Source organism: Strongylocentrotus purpuratus, unplaced genomic scaffold (genome assembly GCF_000002235.5).
Source record: "Strongylocentrotus purpuratus isolate Spur 01 unplaced genomic scaffold, Spur_5.0 spur5_scaffold_12, whole genome shotgun sequence".
NCBI lineage: Eukaryota > Metazoa > Echinodermata > Echinoidea > Camarodonta > Strongylocentrotidae > Strongylocentrotus > Strongylocentrotus purpuratus.
This window is the reverse complement of record NW_022145597.1, coordinates 32,942,650-32,957,685: the sequence shown is the minus strand read 5'-3', so window position 1 is coordinate 32,957,685 and position 15,036 is coordinate 32,942,650. Positions and strand designations below refer to the sequence as shown.

The 15,036-nt window shown below is 37.3% G+C and overlaps 1 protein-coding gene across 1 annotated transcript; it reads left to right on the top strand.

Moving 5' to 3' along the window:
• The first annotated feature begins 867 nt into the window (after positions 1 to 867).
• On the top strand, positions 868 to 2,088 carry LOC577953 (5-hydroxytryptamine receptor 1-like). Its single transcript, XM_778149.2, has one exon. It carries the CDS (start codon positions 868 to 870, stop codon positions 2,086 to 2,088), a length of 1,221 nt encoding a protein of 406 aa, XP_783242.2.
• Positions 2,089 to 15,036: the final 12,948 nt, after the last annotated feature.

Here is a 15,036-nt window from a genome sequence, read left to right as displayed (position 1 = left end):
CCCCTCCCCTTCCCTCTCCCTCGCCCTCATCTCCATACCCATTTTGAGTTTCATTGCTTTCTCGCATCTCAGAGAAAAAACGTTTATTTTCAGGATAGCTAGTCGTTCGAATGTTTGGTGTTGAGATATGAACAGGATTGCGCGGATCCTTGGAGATTTGAGACGATGTAATGGTGAATTCGGTACATGCCGCTCTTTACCCAAATAAATGTCATCCGTAACTCGAGCGTATCAACCGTCTGATGATGGATGCTTCAAAGCCTTCAATGCTAAAAAATCGCGTAGAGAAGTATCTCCAACCTCAGGAAAAACATCGAAATACATATAGCAAGAGAATACCGTCGCAAAATGCCTTGAAGTTCAAAGATGATATCCCATCGACAGTACTCTATCGGATCATCGGATGGCAATTAATAGTTAGACGACGACAGATTAAGACTGTTAACGATTCGGGTCGACAAAAATCTTTCGTTATCAAAGGCAAACAAATAAAATATTCTGCAAAATGTTGTTTCACATCGCTTGTTCGTGTTGTGAAGTTTCAAACTTAAACATTTATATGATATTTCGTCGACAGGACTATAGTGGGTGGTGATTGAGCAGTTTGACGACGGAAGATTTAATAATCTTAACAAATCGGGTCGAGAAGCATCTCTCGTAAACAAAGGCAAAAATGATGCTGCGAAATGCCTCTTTACTGCTTCTTCGTGTTGTGATTTTCCAAAAAATTAACAATAATGTCTAATATATTGGAAGGCGATTCAACCAGTTGATGAGGAATGTTAACAAACCGCTGAGACACATATCTCTCGTAAAAATTATTGACGGAACAAAATCAAGTTTTAACGGTCTCATCGTGTTGTGAAGATGAGCATTAACGATTCGATTTCACAATGGAACCTGACATGGAAGTCGTTACAATCTAAGGATCCTTACCTTTACCGAGATCCTGACGGTGAGCGGGATGTTTTAGATGCAGAGATCGACGTTGGTCGCGTCTTCCAGCTCATCCTCGGGTCCATTGGCTTTGTAGGAAACCTTCTCTGCCTCATCGTCCTTCTCACAAAATCGTTAAGGAACTACACACATTTTCTGATTGTCACGCAAACCGTCGCCGACTTCATCGCTTCAGCGTTCCTCATCCTCGTCGCAAGCCTACGTCTGATGGGCTACGGCGACCGACGTCGCGAAATCGAATCGGAGCGCTTTGGCGCATTCTATTGCTATTTCTTGTACTCGCATCTTCCTATCTTCGCATTCTTCGCCATCTCGACGTACAACTTGACGGTGATCTCAATAGAGAGGTATCTAGCCGTTGTCAAACCGATGTGGTATATCGCTAAATTCAAACGAAGATGGTTGTACATACTGACAGGAGCAGCATGGATCTTAGCCCCTCTCATGCAAATCATCTTATCTTTAGATGTGCAGTATGACGATGGTGTTTGTATCACTGTGAAATATTTCTCGTCCAGCATATATGTTGGAATGGCAATTTTCATTTGGGAGTATTTTGTACCAGCTACCGTCATGCTGTTTTCGTTTGCATGCGTAGCGCATAAGTTACGGAAATTAAACCGAATATCCGTAGCATGGTTACGGGATCGCGACCACGTACATGTTGTCGACATTCCTGGTGATTCCTCGGCGACGCACTCGAAGAAGTCGCGATCAGGAGCGTCGGAGCCTGAAGCGAAGCTAGCCTCGACAAATCAGACGACACCATCGCCCCAAAATGTGGCTGCTCCGACGTCCTCTTCATTACCGACATCATTGCAAAAACCCGTGGTCAATGACCGCTGGCCGCCGCGTGTGATCAGACCAGCGATTATCAGGCGTAAGAAAACGACAAAGGTCCTCTTCGTGATCGTTCTGGTTTATATGGTCTGCTGGTCGCCTAACCAATGGGCCTTCTTCTATCATAACCTTGGGGGTCATTTCCTGATTGATGGGAAACTGCATCTAGCAACCATCATCATAGCTACCTGTAATACCTGTGTTAACCCTTTCATTCTTGCCTTCAGGTATAAGGTCTATCAGCGAGGATTGGTAGACTTACTAAGACGATCATTTAGGAATGGTAGATAAAACTGTATCTAATAATTGTGATATACATACCACTTAGTACAGAGACTTCTTTTGATAGGATAAGTACATGTATACAATTACAAAGTCTTCTTTGCAGCTTTGTCTAAAATAGTATTTGATTGGCTTTTTCTGAGATACCTTTAGATCAACAAACTGATGAAGTCAATTGCCTTTTCAAAGTCCTAGCGTTATCTGCTTTGGATGAAGTTCTGTCTAAAATGGGATACTATACTGCATGGGCTTTCCTGAAAAGGCTCATTTTCATGACTCGTTCGACAGTTACCATGGCTACTGTAGTACTGTCTGTACTATTTGCATGATCAGGCGCGTACGCAGGGAGGGGGGGGGGGGGGTGAACCCTCCCTTTAACCTATTTTATGTGTGTGTTTGGGAGGGAAAAAACAACCCCTTTGATTTTTTTTTTAATTAAAAAAAAAAAAAAAAAAAAAAAAATTGTGGTAATAGGCGACCCCAAAAAGCTAACCTTACCCCCCCCCCCCAACGAAACGAAATATCGATCGGCCAAATTTTCAAATTTTTGGACACACACACACACAAAAAAATGTCCTCTTCCCCCCTATTATATACGCCTACAAACGTATGAAATATATTCTTTTCAGGACCATGATAATTATCAAGGAATAAAGTCAACAACACTGTAGTGATAAAGAATGTTTTGTGTAATGAATTTAGGGGCACGATTTTCAGGAGGATGCTACGGTCCCCTGCCCCGATACCAACGTTCCAACTTTCTAAAGTTTCTAAAATTTATGAAGTAAAGAGAGGATATATTGAGATTTCACTCAAGATGTATTTTGTATCAAAAGATAAATTTTTCATGTAATACATCATTAAATTATATTAAAATAGTGTGGCAAAGACTTTTGACAAATCAAATGGGTGATGGTCAATTCTATTGAAATTGCCTCAAATTCACTTTTCGAAGGCCTTGCGATCGTGTATAATAAAGAATATGAAAAGATTCAAGATTCAAGATTTTACTGTCCATATATAATAAAGAAATTTGTTTTCCATTGGTGTAACATGTAATATGTAAAACATAAGACAAAAACAAGGTGTCGTGTGCAGAAGGCCGGAAGGGCGTCACGACTCTATAAAAGAAAAGTCTATGAGCAGGTACGGTCCTCCGGCTTTCAGCACAAAACATGACAAGACAGTTACAATGTATATGACTTATAAATAGCAAGAATATTAAAATACAATTCTGAATCACACCATGAATAAATTTAGGTATGAATATAAATGTGAATATGAAAGTAGAATAGGAGCAGCATCACAATCGAAATACGAGCAGAAAGAGAAAGAAAAGGAGAGCTCAAGCTCGAAGGACTGATAAAAGAGAGAAATATAGGGAGAGTTGGTAAGGGCCCAAAGGGAAAGGGCAGAGATAGAAAAGGAGAGATGGCATAATTTCCAATCAGAAAATCAGAAAATGATTTGAAATAGACCATCTCAATTTTCAACATAACAGAGTTTCATAAACGAAATTACATTCTGACAGTCTACAGTTGTCTATATTGATTTTATTTTAAATCGTTTTCAGCATAAACTTTTTAAAGAAAATAAAACGATGTGACAAAAATTACGTTTCCAATGAAACATGAAGTTCGGATTAATCATACGTTATATAGAATCGTTTATTCGCATGACTATCATCTCCATTTTTAAAATTGTCCATAATCTGCTTTTAGTATATACTATTTCTTTATATTTCGTTTGAGTTTGCCCGACTTTCACTCATTGCATTGAAAAACAAAATCTCATTGGAAGGTAAAGTTAATTAGTTGAGTGTTGGTCAATATTCACTTTATAGCGAACGAAACTATGATCTAAACATAAAAAACATTAATGTCTAAGAATGATGGTGGGAGATATAACAAATTTATACAAAAAAAAAGGAGGGGGGGGGGGGGTGCTCCATCCTTTGCTGGATATGCCATTGTGATTGTTGATCCAATCCAATGTTCTTTTGTGAACAACTAAAGTCATGTACGGTGACCCGACATTAATTACTCTCGATCCTTGCTCCGGTATTTATTTCGTCAAAGGTTTAGGGTTAGGATTATGTTTTACGTTTGGGTTAAGGGTTAGAGAATCCCGAGTCCGCCACGATTCTCACTCAGTATACTGTTTTTACCAGACCTGCCAACCTCTGGAGTTCAAAAACTGTATTCTTTAATCCAAAAAGTTGTATTTTACTGACAAAAGTTGTATTTTTAAAAAATAAACACGGACTGTTACGCGGATCAATGCCTCTTACGGTTCCTATACATACAAGAAGAATTTTTTTATGGTGAATATGCATAATTTCGTCACGACTGTTGTGTTCGATGAACCAATGAACATCCCCAAATTGCCAATGTGAGATGCTTGTAGGATACCTTTTTTTTTTACTTTACTTTTTTGTTTTGTTGTTGAAAATCGTATTTTATTCAGGAAAATCGTACTGTCGTATTTGCTTCTAAAAATCGTACGAAATACGACTAAGCTATCATACTGGTTGGCAGGTCTGTTTTGCACTTGACAGCTTGGTCAGGGTTTGACCGCCTACTTGTTTTGGTCGACTTAAAAGTGACCCATATATTGATTTTTACCCGCCCTACTTTTGCCCCTTTCACGTCTCTTGTCGACCAGACGTGACTTATTACGTTAATGGCTTGTCAAACAAATGGGGCGACTGCAGAGGGTTTAAAACACTTGTCCAAGACTGAATTGTGGTTGCTCCGAATTCTCACTGGCCATCCCTCTTTTGAGATATATGCACTGGCTACCAGCCCCCCCCCCCCCACTCTGGGGTCGGAGACCGCATGCGCGTTCCCAAAATCTTCGGTAAAGGGGTACTTATTCGCGCGACAAAATCTGGCCTGTATTAACTTTACACACGGAGATAGCGGGTGCTTTAAAAGGGACTCTGAACGGGCAGGGATTGATTGATTGATTGATTTTTTATTCGCCAAGCTTCCAACATACAACAATACACAAGAATTTGATGTTATTATTCCCCTATTTGCTATAGTTGAGATCGATTTTTCTACCTCCCCTTCGCCTGCCCCTATTACTTTGTAAAGTGCCCCTTTTAATTTGACACGTGCCCCTTTTCCTGTTAGGGATCGGTCATACATGTAAATATACATGAGTGAAAATCTACTTTTTTGGGGATTCATATTAGAGACCACTACTTTTGGAGTGGAAATTCACTCTCAAAATAGTGGAATAAACTCCAATAACAATGACTGAAACACTACCTTGGAGTGAATTCCACAATAATTTGGAGTGTATTTGTTATTGGGTAACACCCGAATAATGTCGAATTCCCCATGAGAGCCCACTACTATGCGTCTTTAAAAAAAGTGGAGTTTTCTTTTTAGCTCTACATTGAATAAGGGAGTACGTTGTTCATTTCAATCATGTTTTGGAATACTGGATGAGATGCGCTTTGTAGGGGTATTCCTGCATGACAGTAGGAGAACAGATAGAAATATCGGATAGAAATATAGACGTTATGCTTCAGTGTGGTTTGTCCTCACCCATGCACACAAATCAACCAGGCCGTGCGTGCTGATACGGTTACCTCAAGAAGCCAAGAAGGGTGGGTATACTAATTAATGGAGTCGCCTGCAGGAGATGATTCTTGACGTCCTATATCTCTGATTTCCTTGATGTTTGGTTTTATACACTAAAGGAAAGGACCCTGCATGAAGGAATACCTTTACTGTAGTCTTCATGTTAATGGCGTAGCTATGGGAACACGGAGAAATTGTGCTCCCCGCCCCCATCGTATGCAACGAAAAAAGAGAAAAGACAATGGAAAAGAGAGAGAAAGAGAAACAGATATACAGTGCGTCCCAGAAAAAAAAACCGAGAATTATCAATGTTTTATCATAACTTAATCACAATTATAATTAATAAATGACACATATTTGTAAAGCTTAGATCCTCCTCTTACTTAAAAGATGGTATACAAAGTCACAAGGCTATCGATGAGGGGCGTCTTGGAGAGGGTCCCATTACGTTTTTTCCCCACGTTCCTCCCCTTTTCGGTATCCCTCCTTTTTCGTCTTTCCATTTGTGCCATTCGATGGAGAGGGGGGCCGGGGGGGGGGGGCGACCCGGGCTAGTGCCCTCTAGCTACGCCACAAGCATTGTGTGAAGATGATAGAATCGTTGAGATAACTGTGTTATTCTTAGTTTATTTAATAAAAGCAACACAATCTGATAATGGAATAGACTAATAGAGCATATTGATACTAATCATTCCTCTATAAATCCAGCACATTTGGGGGAATTCGCTCGCTCTGGTTACATCGAAGATTAACTTTTCATGTAATTTCATCCTTTATTGTCTGTGTAATGATGCTTTATGTTCTCGTATTTACGCATGCACGTGTATCTATTTACTTGATTGATACGTTGGTCAATTTGGTGCTATGAATATCACATTCTGTTCGCATGGAAAATGCTTCAGGGAGTATGTGTGTGGATGAGTCTAAAAATTGCTATGTATATTGGTTATTGGTTTAAGTACATGTAATTAGATAAATGCTACTGACTAAAACCAATGTTCCTATTTTCAAAGATTTTGAATAACACATGATGATCATGATGATGATGATCAAGACGGCGACAATGATGATGATGTTGATAGCAGTGGCGGATCCAGGGGGTGGGGGGCCTTAAAAATCATGTAAAAACACATGATTTTTTAGCTTTTGGGGGGATGCCCCCCCCCTTGCGCTCAAGGGGGGGGGGGGGGTGCAAATTTTTGAGGGCCCCCCAAAAAAATGGGCTCAGTATTGATGATAATGATGAAGATAATAATGGTGATGATGATCAGATGGTCCTGGTCATGATGATGATGATAATGACGGTGATGATGATGATGATGATGGTGTTGCTGATGATGATGATGGTAATGATGGTGATGATGATGATGATGATGATAATGACGGTGATGATGATGATGATGATGATGATGATGGTGTTGGTGATGATGATGATGGTAATGATGGTGATGATGATGATGGTGATGGTAATGATGGTGATGATGATGATGATGATGATAATGACGGTGATGATGATAATAATGATAATGATGATGTTGAAAACAATGCTAACAGTAAAAAGGACACTGTAGTAAAGAGGACATGAAGAGTATCAGGAAAAAACAATGTATTTTAACTTTCCCTATGCATGCCCTATATTACACAGTGCCTGTGGTCATCTAAACTAATTATTCTCTCAAGTTCCATGAATTAAAGTGATTGCCTCTCACAACGCGGTGCTATATTTGGTTACACCGTCCAGAAAGAAAACATATCCTATAGCTGAATAGCCTGGTTGATTTCCCTTGGTAGGCCTACACGCCTACACAGATCATATCAGAGTTTGTAAACATCTGCAGGTAGTGGAGTTGTATAAATTGTATTTTTGTCCATATTTTATTTTAAAAGAAAAGACTAGAAAGCCCACCTCATTATGTTTGTACTTTTACTAATAACAATCATAATGGTGTGACTCTTTTCCAAATGCACTCTTGTTTTGTATTCAATTTTTTTCTTTGTTTTTGCTGAATAAATAATGATAATAATAATAATAATAATAATAATAATCTACATGTATATAGCGCGTACTACAAAGTGTTTTTCAGCGCTTTACATGCAATAGCTAGGTCTACATAATAATAATAATAATAGTATAGAGTATTTGTAATGCGCCAACTCCACATAAATAATGTGTTCGAGGCGCTTGGAGAAGAAAAACTATAAGTACACAAAAATACACACAAAAATTAACAACATGATTGTAATACATCAAATGATCTGAAAAGTCATCAACATCACTCTCAAAATTGGATTACTGCTTTTGCCTAGAGGGTTATAACTGAATTTCCAATTTATTTGTCAAATTTTCTTCCTAAAGGTCTGAAGTCCCTACGTGGGTCTCCGTACAGGGATGCAAGCTGTGTTTTGTTACAGGGACATAACAGTAATAGCATTGCAGAAGTGCATACCGGTATATACCGTAAATGCACTAAATATAACAAGGTTTTACAAATAAAATGGTGAAGATTTTCGTCAGAAGTTGGAGGGGTGAGGGGGGGGGGGGAGTTTAGAGGGGTGTATCGAGTGTGCATTCTTGTTGTTTTGGCAGAAAAAATGTAGGGTAAGAGAATTGCTGATAACACAATATTTTTGCAATTCTCCTGCCAAATATTTACCATGTGAATTTCTAACATATTTAATTTACATGCACCGTAGTGTATTTAGTACAATACTTGCTTACATCGTTATACCTTCCATAAACATACACATACTGTAGAGTACATGTATCATAATAAATGACATTCTATGTAGAAAACAATATGTATGTTTTGCAGGCCATAGGCCTACTCCAATACGATTAATCTTCCCCCTACTATTAGTGTGTGATAAATGCACTGATTTCACCAAGCTGAGTACTGTATATACACCAAACACGAGAAACACCTGTTGTGGGTTTTTAAGACGTTTTTATTTCTAATCCAATCATTCAATTTACATACTTACAATGCATACAGAGATGTACATATAATCAATAATAATTAATCATAATAGTTCTCTATTTATAAACTAGACTGATGAGATTGACAGACACATGATGGTAAGAAAACAAACATTCAAAATACAAACACCTTATCTCCTAGGGAGACCGCTCAAAAGAATACAAAAATATTGAATAGAACGTACTTCAGAGAAAACAAACCAAAGAAGCAGAAGGATGCAGGATACACACGCCTTCTTGCTCTCAACTCTCATTACAAAACTAGGCTCCTCCAACAAAGGAAGTCATTTTAGTTGTTTGATCCAATGCCTCTTAATTACTGGCACTTCTCTCTCACTAGGCCTGTCCTCATTAGCTTGAGATTGCCAAATATCCTGCTATTTTAACTATCCCGATCGCAAATTATCCAATTAATTTGCGTCTTCATCAGCCGGAAGTTGCAATTAGCGGTATTTGGTTGAGATAATCATCCCAAGATATCTTGGGCTAGTTTGCAAAATATCCCACTATTTGTCCGGTGCGTCTTCACCAGCCCGAAGACTTGCACTATGCGCAGAGGCTGAGCAAAATATCTGGAGCTAATTTTCGAGCTCAATTTTCAAGTTTTGAGGTCGAGTCTCGAGCTGATGAGGACGCGATTTGTAACTTTGAGATTATTTCCCAAATCAGAAATAACAGGCTATTTGGCAATCTCGAGCTGATGAAGACAAACTACAAACCGCCTCAAAAAACCAAAGCGGCAAAATAAATTCCACACATCCATCAGTTCAAACTATGGGAGACAGAATCTAGAAATTAAATTCTCAAAAAAGACATGATATGTTATTATGCTAGCTGTATAAAATAACTGAATGTATGGATTATGAACATTTCAATTTGAATATTAACCTTTCTAAAATTGGATGTTTTCAAGTCATAGAGAATTGTCATAATATATGCATATTCACAGGATAACTTCTTCGTCATATTATTTTACTATTCAATTTTATAACCCATCTTTCCCTTTTACTTGAGATCCAGTTCTTTTGTTGAAATATGATTCTGACATTAAATGATTATCATTAAGCAATACAATACCAAACTAGAATACTTATGCTATCACATACTGTAGCTAGTGACAATACTACGATATGTGATGTAATCACAATGAGGGCAACACAGAATGGAAATGGTCTTAATACAGGAGTTGAAAACAAGATTGGACACATATCCCTCTTAAAGTCTGATTCTAAAAAAAATACAAAAACCTAGAGCTCTAATTCGTTAAATAATAACCTTTATGCTAATAGCAACAATTAAACAAACAAAATCTTAAATATTAATTATAACAATCGAAGAATTCCAATTGAAATAACCTTGGGTATGAGTTTTAGAGCCCTTCAATGATGAATTAAACGAAAAGTTGATATGGTTATGTATTCACCTTTAACTGCTTTTAAATATTCCTTCTCATTTAATCAGATTTATCTTTTTATTCTATTGTTCTGTATACAAAATAATCATGGAAGAGTAAATATAAAATTCATGTCAACGTCAATAATGTGCTTGTATATATAGGAGCCTGAATAGAAACACAAATTATTATCAGTATGAATTAAAAAGACAAGGAGAGGTAGAGACATAAAAGCATCTCATATTGTCTGTTGAGCGCCAGAAGGATGTTAACTCCATGATAACATCCCTCTGGCACCACACTGATCACAAACCACCCTTATGAGATAGATTAGATGCGCTCCTAAAAGCATCTCATATTGTCTGTTGAGCGCCAGAAGGATGTTAACTCCATGATAACATCCCTCTGGCACCAAACTGATCACATATATACCACCCTTATAAGATAGATTAGATGCGCTCCTAAAAGCATCTTATATTGTCTGTTGAGCGCCAGAAGGATGTTAACTCCATGATAACATCCCTCTGGCACCAAACTGATCACAAACCACCCTTATAAGATAGATTAGATGCGCTCCTAAAAGCATCTCATATTGTCTGTTGAGCGCCAGAAGGATGTTAACTCCATGATAACATCCCTCTGGCACCAAACTGATCACATACCACCCTTATAAGATAGATTAGATGCACTCCTAAATTGGTGTTATAAATCTAGATTTCTTGATGGTAACAGGATTAACCCTTAAAATCTTACATGTATTTCTCAACAGAGAGCAACAGTGGCATAAACTCCTAATATCCATAGAATTCACACTCTCCATTCTTGCTCTCAACAGAACACTGCTAAATTTTTGGTTATAAATCTGAACTTCTAGATATCCCCAGAATTAATTTCATAAAATCATCATTCTCCGTAGGCATGAACTCATATTTTACACTCACAACAAACAATAATGTGAGATCATTGGCGAGACTTCACTATCAACAAGCTACATTTGATGAGATCAATCTTTGACACAAGCCAACCCGAACTGGAAACTTTGATTTGACCCTACAGGTATGAAACATGATAAATACATGTACAATGGTACAGTTAATTGCAACCCATTTCGCAAATTGAATGGCAAACATTAACTGCATGCTCCTGCATTTATACGGCTGCAGTAATAACTGTTCCCCTGACAACTGAAGAGAGTTCTGTTTGTTCACATGGACAGATAATCATCTCCCCCATACAAGTCACGTCACTCATCATCAAGTAACTCGATTTTCATTAAATGATCTATTCAGCTCAACTGTTTGCATTACAGTTAATCATCACATTAGCAGCCATGCAAACTGAGACAAAAAACCTCGGTCACAAAATGAAGAAAAGATGATGGATGAGGGAAATGTATTATATTGATTACGATCAGAACACTATTAGAGAAATGTAATTAAAGTTACATGTCTTATTTTTTATAAATCAAAACAAATTTAATATCACTGCCATTTTAATCTAATCATCTATGAAAAGAATAAAACAAACAAACTTATTTCTCAGTAAGGAATTCTGTATTAGTTCCTTTCTCACTCCTATACATGAAGATAATATTTAAATAGCAAAATACTTAATAGAATTCACCTGGAGAGGGCAGTATATCAGAATACTTGTACACCACACTAATAACTGATGACTGATAAACATGAATGATATTACTGTGAATCACACAGAGGTTGTCGATTACTGGTTTTGGAGTTAGTTTGATGATATAACTGGGCACCAGCAGAGTTAATTTCATCATTACGCAAAAAATTTTCTTTAAAATAGCTTACATTTTAACACATACTGTTAAAAACCCTACCAAATACTGTTCTCAAGTGGAGTAAAATTAGGACAAAATAATGGCCACCTCTCTATAGTGGCCACATATAGGAAGAATTGTGTGTTGTAGAACCACCATGTCAAGGCCATAGTGATCACCTTCATGTATCATGTCTCCCTGTGTTCACTGTAGAACCTGTCTAGAAAGGTCACCTGTCTCTGACGCATGGCCAATGTTTTCATACATCCTTTCTGTGGTCTTAATACGTATAAATAACGATGAAGTACTCTTCATTACAAGAACATGTGCCTCTCTTTTTAAACCTTATTCCACACACACACACACAAAATTATGTTTGCGTATTCACGATGGTTTCATATACGCAGGGTAGCATTGACTGCCATTGAAAACAAGCCCTTTACAGCCTCATACAGACTGAGTTGAATAGAAGTAGAATACTTTAATACAAGTAATTGTAAATAAATTAAATAATAGCCTCTTACAGACAATAAATAGCACCTACAGTACATACAGATAAAAATAATACTAGCATGGCTAACGGTAACCCACAAACCAATGTGTCTAATACTGGTATTTAATGGTTTGTCATGAGATAAAAGTTGATAAGAAAGGCAAGACAGTTCTGAGTGCTTCCCCCTCCCCCCTCCCCCATGTAACCCACATGATTAGCGTTGCTCAACACTAACAGGCGCATCAGACACACGCATGGGTGCCCAACAATTGCATTTTTCTTTTTTAAACATAGGGCTCATGCATACAGAACTTTAAAAGTTCATTCTGCAACTCCTTCCGAGAAGTGAGTGTAAAGCCCTGCATTAGGTATATCCTTGTCAGCAAATACATTAGCTCTTCAAATTTCATTTCACTTTTAAAAGATGTTATCAAAATTTGTTAAAGTGCACAAATTTTACACAAGACTAATTAAATGTGCAGTATAATGCAATATATAAAAACTACATTTTAGTCCTTAATACATGTACATCTCATTTCAATTTGTCATGCATGTATGCAGCAATCTATTAGCTAGACAGAAATTATTGCCTTTACTGCAGCAGAAACCAAAGCTGTAATGCCAATAAGGATGATAATTCTATAAGCACTGGATAGAAAGTATCTTCAAATTTGTTGCAGGCATTTTGTATAGACTGTTTTTGAAACAAATGATTGACTTGATAATGATAATTCACCGTAATTAGAATACAGATAAGAATTCTAAGTGGACTGTGATGACATAAAAGGTAGAGCTCTCTCTGTATTTCCTTGGTCCTTCTTCTTGATATTATCTTCTTCTCATAGTCTTCTATTCCTGCAAGTCATTTAATCTATTTAGTACAGTCAAACCTGCTTTAGTGACCACCTGTCTACAAAGACCACCTGTCTACAAGGACCACATTTTTTGCTTCCCTTGAAAATGGTTTCTCATTGAAACATGTACTTAAGGAACCTGTCTACAAAGACCACCTGTCTTCAAAGGCCACTTTTTGTGTTTCCCTTGGGCGTTCGCTATAGACAGGTTTGACTGTATTATCTTCTACCGGCTTCAGTTGCGATAAACAATATATATTTGTACGATGGACATTTACTTATTGCGATAACCATTATTGAAAAGTCACCTACATATGCAGTACAGTGCAAAACTCAACAAAGTCACCCTCAGCTTGAAATTTAGAGGAATAATAAAATCTCTCATAACACAGCTCAATGTAATTACTAATCGGTGCTTGGAGGACCATTAACCCCAGAGCTAAAAACGCCTGATAACTCACACCCTATGACAGCTACTCCTACCCCCCCCCCCCCCAATCCCTTGCACAACAGTTACACCCCTTTTCCAAGGCCAAAACACTCACAGGGAAATCCCCCAATAACAATCCTGATGGCTACCCCAACATCTACTGTAGGCCTTTACCTAGACCCCAAGACAGGACTATCTCTGTAAAAAATTAAAACAAAAAAAATCAATTATGAGATACAATGTTTGCCCTCGGGGAAGGTGCATGAGGGGAAAAAAAGGGGGGGGGGTGGGGGTTATTGCCTAGATGTAATTGTCCAGAGGGCAGTTTTTAAGTTGTAGTCATATTGATTTAGCTATGTATGTAGGGTGACCCATGACTTTTGCACAATATTGTACAAGTATGAAATTGCCACCTATTCTCTTTCCTCTTATGAAACAAACATTAGAACTGAGATGAAAGATTCTAGAGTTGCTTGCTTAGCTACAACAAAAAAAAAAGTACTGCAAAATACATTATAAAAACATCTACATGTACGAAAAAGCCTCTAAACGTACTTCATGAGTTACTGGCAACAGTATTGATAAATCACATATTAATTATGAATATGAATACAGAAATATCAGGAAAAGAATAAGTCTGCCTCCAAATACCAACATGTTCCTATTACATATATGTAAATATGATATTCCCCCATCTCTGTATGTACTGGTATGTGTTTTGAAGGCAGTAGGTCCCTTCTGCAGAGTTTTGCAAACTCAAAGAAACTTGGAAAGTGTTTACAATATATCATTTAGATATTGTGTATGAAATTTTACAGTCATACAGTAGGTTCTTAAACTTTCTTGGTAAGAAATGAAAATTTAGAGCTGTTTTTAAATTACCGAAGAGGGAGCTATTCTCAAATCAACAAATGTAACAGTTGACTTAATTTTTAAATATTTTTCAAGTCCAGAAAATAAATATCTAGAATTAAACATTCAATTTTTGTTTTGAAAGCCAGTTTCCATTTTTTCTTCATTTTGTGGGAAGTTCCTTATCATAGACCACTTCAATATATCACTGGATTAGTGGAACTTCAGGGAGGTGTTTCACAAAGATCCTAAGTAGAACTTAACACTAAGTTGGACTTAAAATTATGGACAGCCATTGGAGCCTTAAAATGAAATATACTCAAAAGCAGAAATTCAAGTATTTTAGACTTTTTTATAAATTACACATCAAGAACATGAAATCTCCTTGATGATAGATAATATGAATGATTTGAATCAACAATTTATGCCTTTCAAAATAACTTTTACAAAATATTTTCAAAGATGCTAACGGCTTTCCATAATTTTTAAGTCCAACTTAGAGATAAGTTCAACTTAGAATCTTTGTGAAACACCCCCCAGGTCTTTAGGTCTGCAAAAGGGACAAACCATCTTTAAAATATA